Genomic DNA, 2,070 nt, shown 5'->3' with positions numbered 1-2,070 from the left:
CTTGTTCAGGGCTGTCACGGCAGGCATTAAGACGGTGCGGTGAGTGGGGTCTTCTGATCCTGAAGCGTGCAGGTTTACTGGTTGCACCCCTTCGTTGACCGACCGTGCGTTCTCGGCTTCGTTGATAGCAGGGTCGCATAACGCTGTCGCATGTCTACGCTTGCACTTTTTGCAGCTGATGCGGACTCTGCATTGCCTCGAACGATGTCCATGCTTCGTGCAACGAAAGAATCTGCCTCTCGATGTTAAGATCGCTTTTCTTTCTTTGACTGACATCTTCGATTGGCACTCTTGGCTGTCATGACCTTTCGATTTGCAAAATACGCATTCCATGCAGGATGTTGCACCATGCAGGGCTGAAGCGGAAGAAGGGTGAAAGTTCCTTTGTTGAATTCGTGCCTTGTGCCCATCAAAATGAGAAGGAGGCTTACCATGCGTGTCGTCGGGCCTGTCCTCCATCGTCCTCTCGCGACTCTGCAGCTCGAAGCGGAAGAACCTCAGCAGAGATTGCAGAGGCGTCACCTGTGCGAGGTCTGATGGTGAGCTCGTTGACCCAGAATCATCGCTCATCGTTGACGCCGTTGCCTTGTGGGCCTCAGCATATGTGCGATGAAAGTCCAGGATCAACTCCTTCGGCATAGCACGGAGAAGGACGGGATACAGCATCGCCTAGTAACCACCTTCGTCGATGCCCAGCGCCTTAAGTCCACGCATGTGAACTTGTACATCAGCATATAGCCGCCGCAAGGCCGCCACGTTCTTCGCAGATAAAACAGGTTTCACGTCAATCAGGCCTTGCATGTGATCCTGAATCAACGCTTCCTGGTTCCCAAAGCGCTGCTGCAAAATGTCGACCGCGTCGTTGTAGCAATCATCTGATGCTTGCAGTCCGGTGATAGCTGTCTTGGCCTCCCCTGTCAGCAGCGTCTTGAGGTAATTTAGGCGATCTATGTTGGAAATATCTGTGTTCGTGTGAACTGCCACCTCGAACTGTTCCCAGAATGGCTGCCAGTTTTTTCGCTTGCCGTCGAATTTTGCCAGTTCCAGCTTCGGAAGTTTAATTTTCTGAGCCGCGGGACTGGTACCAATTGAAGCTTGATTCCGGATATCTGTAGTCTTGATTGCGTGTTCAGCTTCATCTTTTCTCAATTTTAGACGGCAGATGCAGATAGTCACTCTGTCGCTATATTCGATGACTTGTTCAAATTCAGCTTCTGCTTCATCTTCTTTAACGGTAGGTTCTATTGCCGCATCCACATCGTTAAGCTGTTGCTTCACCAATTGCAAACGTTCGATGAGAACGCTCACCTTTTCGATGGTGGGTAGTGGTTCGGCGCCCAAGATGTCGTCCGTTTCTTTGGTCAGCCGCGTCGCTTGGCTTCTGATGGTCTTTCTCTTTTTCCTCAGAACATCCATGTCGCTGCTGTCGTTGGTCGTTTTAGTCGCTGGGTCCGGTCGGTAGTCCTGATTTCCGTTCCCGGGTTTCGGCACCAAAATTTTGTTTTACTGTTGTAACTGATTCAAATCGTTACGGCTGTTGTAGTTTTAAGATAACTTCGTTTATTTACAACAACAATTGAGAATCAAATACAACATCTTTAAGAGGGGAGCAAGAGCTCGGAAATACACATGCTTATCGATGGGGCTCCCCGTTCGTTCTGTCTGCCCGCATTCTTTTCTCCCTCCGGTCGGAGGGGTCCGCGGTCCGCTTCTCCCGGCGTTGGCCCCTCTCCCATGGCATCCCGCAGAGGGTGGCCCGGGGAGGAGCTGTCGCCGGCCATAAATTGCTGAAAGGCGCCTGTTTAGTGTCAGGCGAACACTTTACACAAAGGGAGCAAAAAAAGGAGAGAAAAACGCAAGTTTCAACAACAAACACGCTGGGAGCGCTGTCGTAATCCGCGAATCGGCGCGTTTCTGCGGGCGTTTAGGACTCACGCACTAAATACTAAATGGTGTATGTTTATTGTGTTTACTTTGAACCACTCACGAGACGTCATTTGGCTCGGGAGTTGACCGCAGAAGAGGCGAGAGGCGGAGACGGCGGCAGATGGGAGGGTCTTGTTCGTGGCG

General features: G+C 51.2%; 1 protein-coding gene across 1 annotated transcript; it reads right to left on the bottom strand.

Moving 5' to 3' along the window:
- Window positions 1-669: 669 nt before the first annotated feature.
- LOC146200205 (uncharacterized) lies at window positions 670-1,416 on the bottom strand. Its single transcript, XM_084592295.1, has one exon. The coding sequence runs from the start codon at window positions 1,414-1,416 to the stop codon at window positions 670-672; it is 747 nt and encodes a 248-aa protein (XP_084448421.1).
- Between the last annotated feature and the right edge of the window lie 654 nt (window positions 1,417-2,070).

The sequence above is a fragment of the Amblyomma maculatum genome, chromosome 2 (genome assembly GCF_055883805.1).
Source record: "Amblyomma maculatum isolate TAMU_Amacu chromosome 2, ASM5588380v1, whole genome shotgun sequence".
NCBI lineage: Eukaryota > Metazoa > Arthropoda > Arachnida > Ixodida > Ixodidae > Amblyomma > Amblyomma maculatum.
The sequence above is the reverse complement of the archived record's forward strand: the minus strand, read 5'-3'. Positions and strand labels throughout refer to the sequence as shown.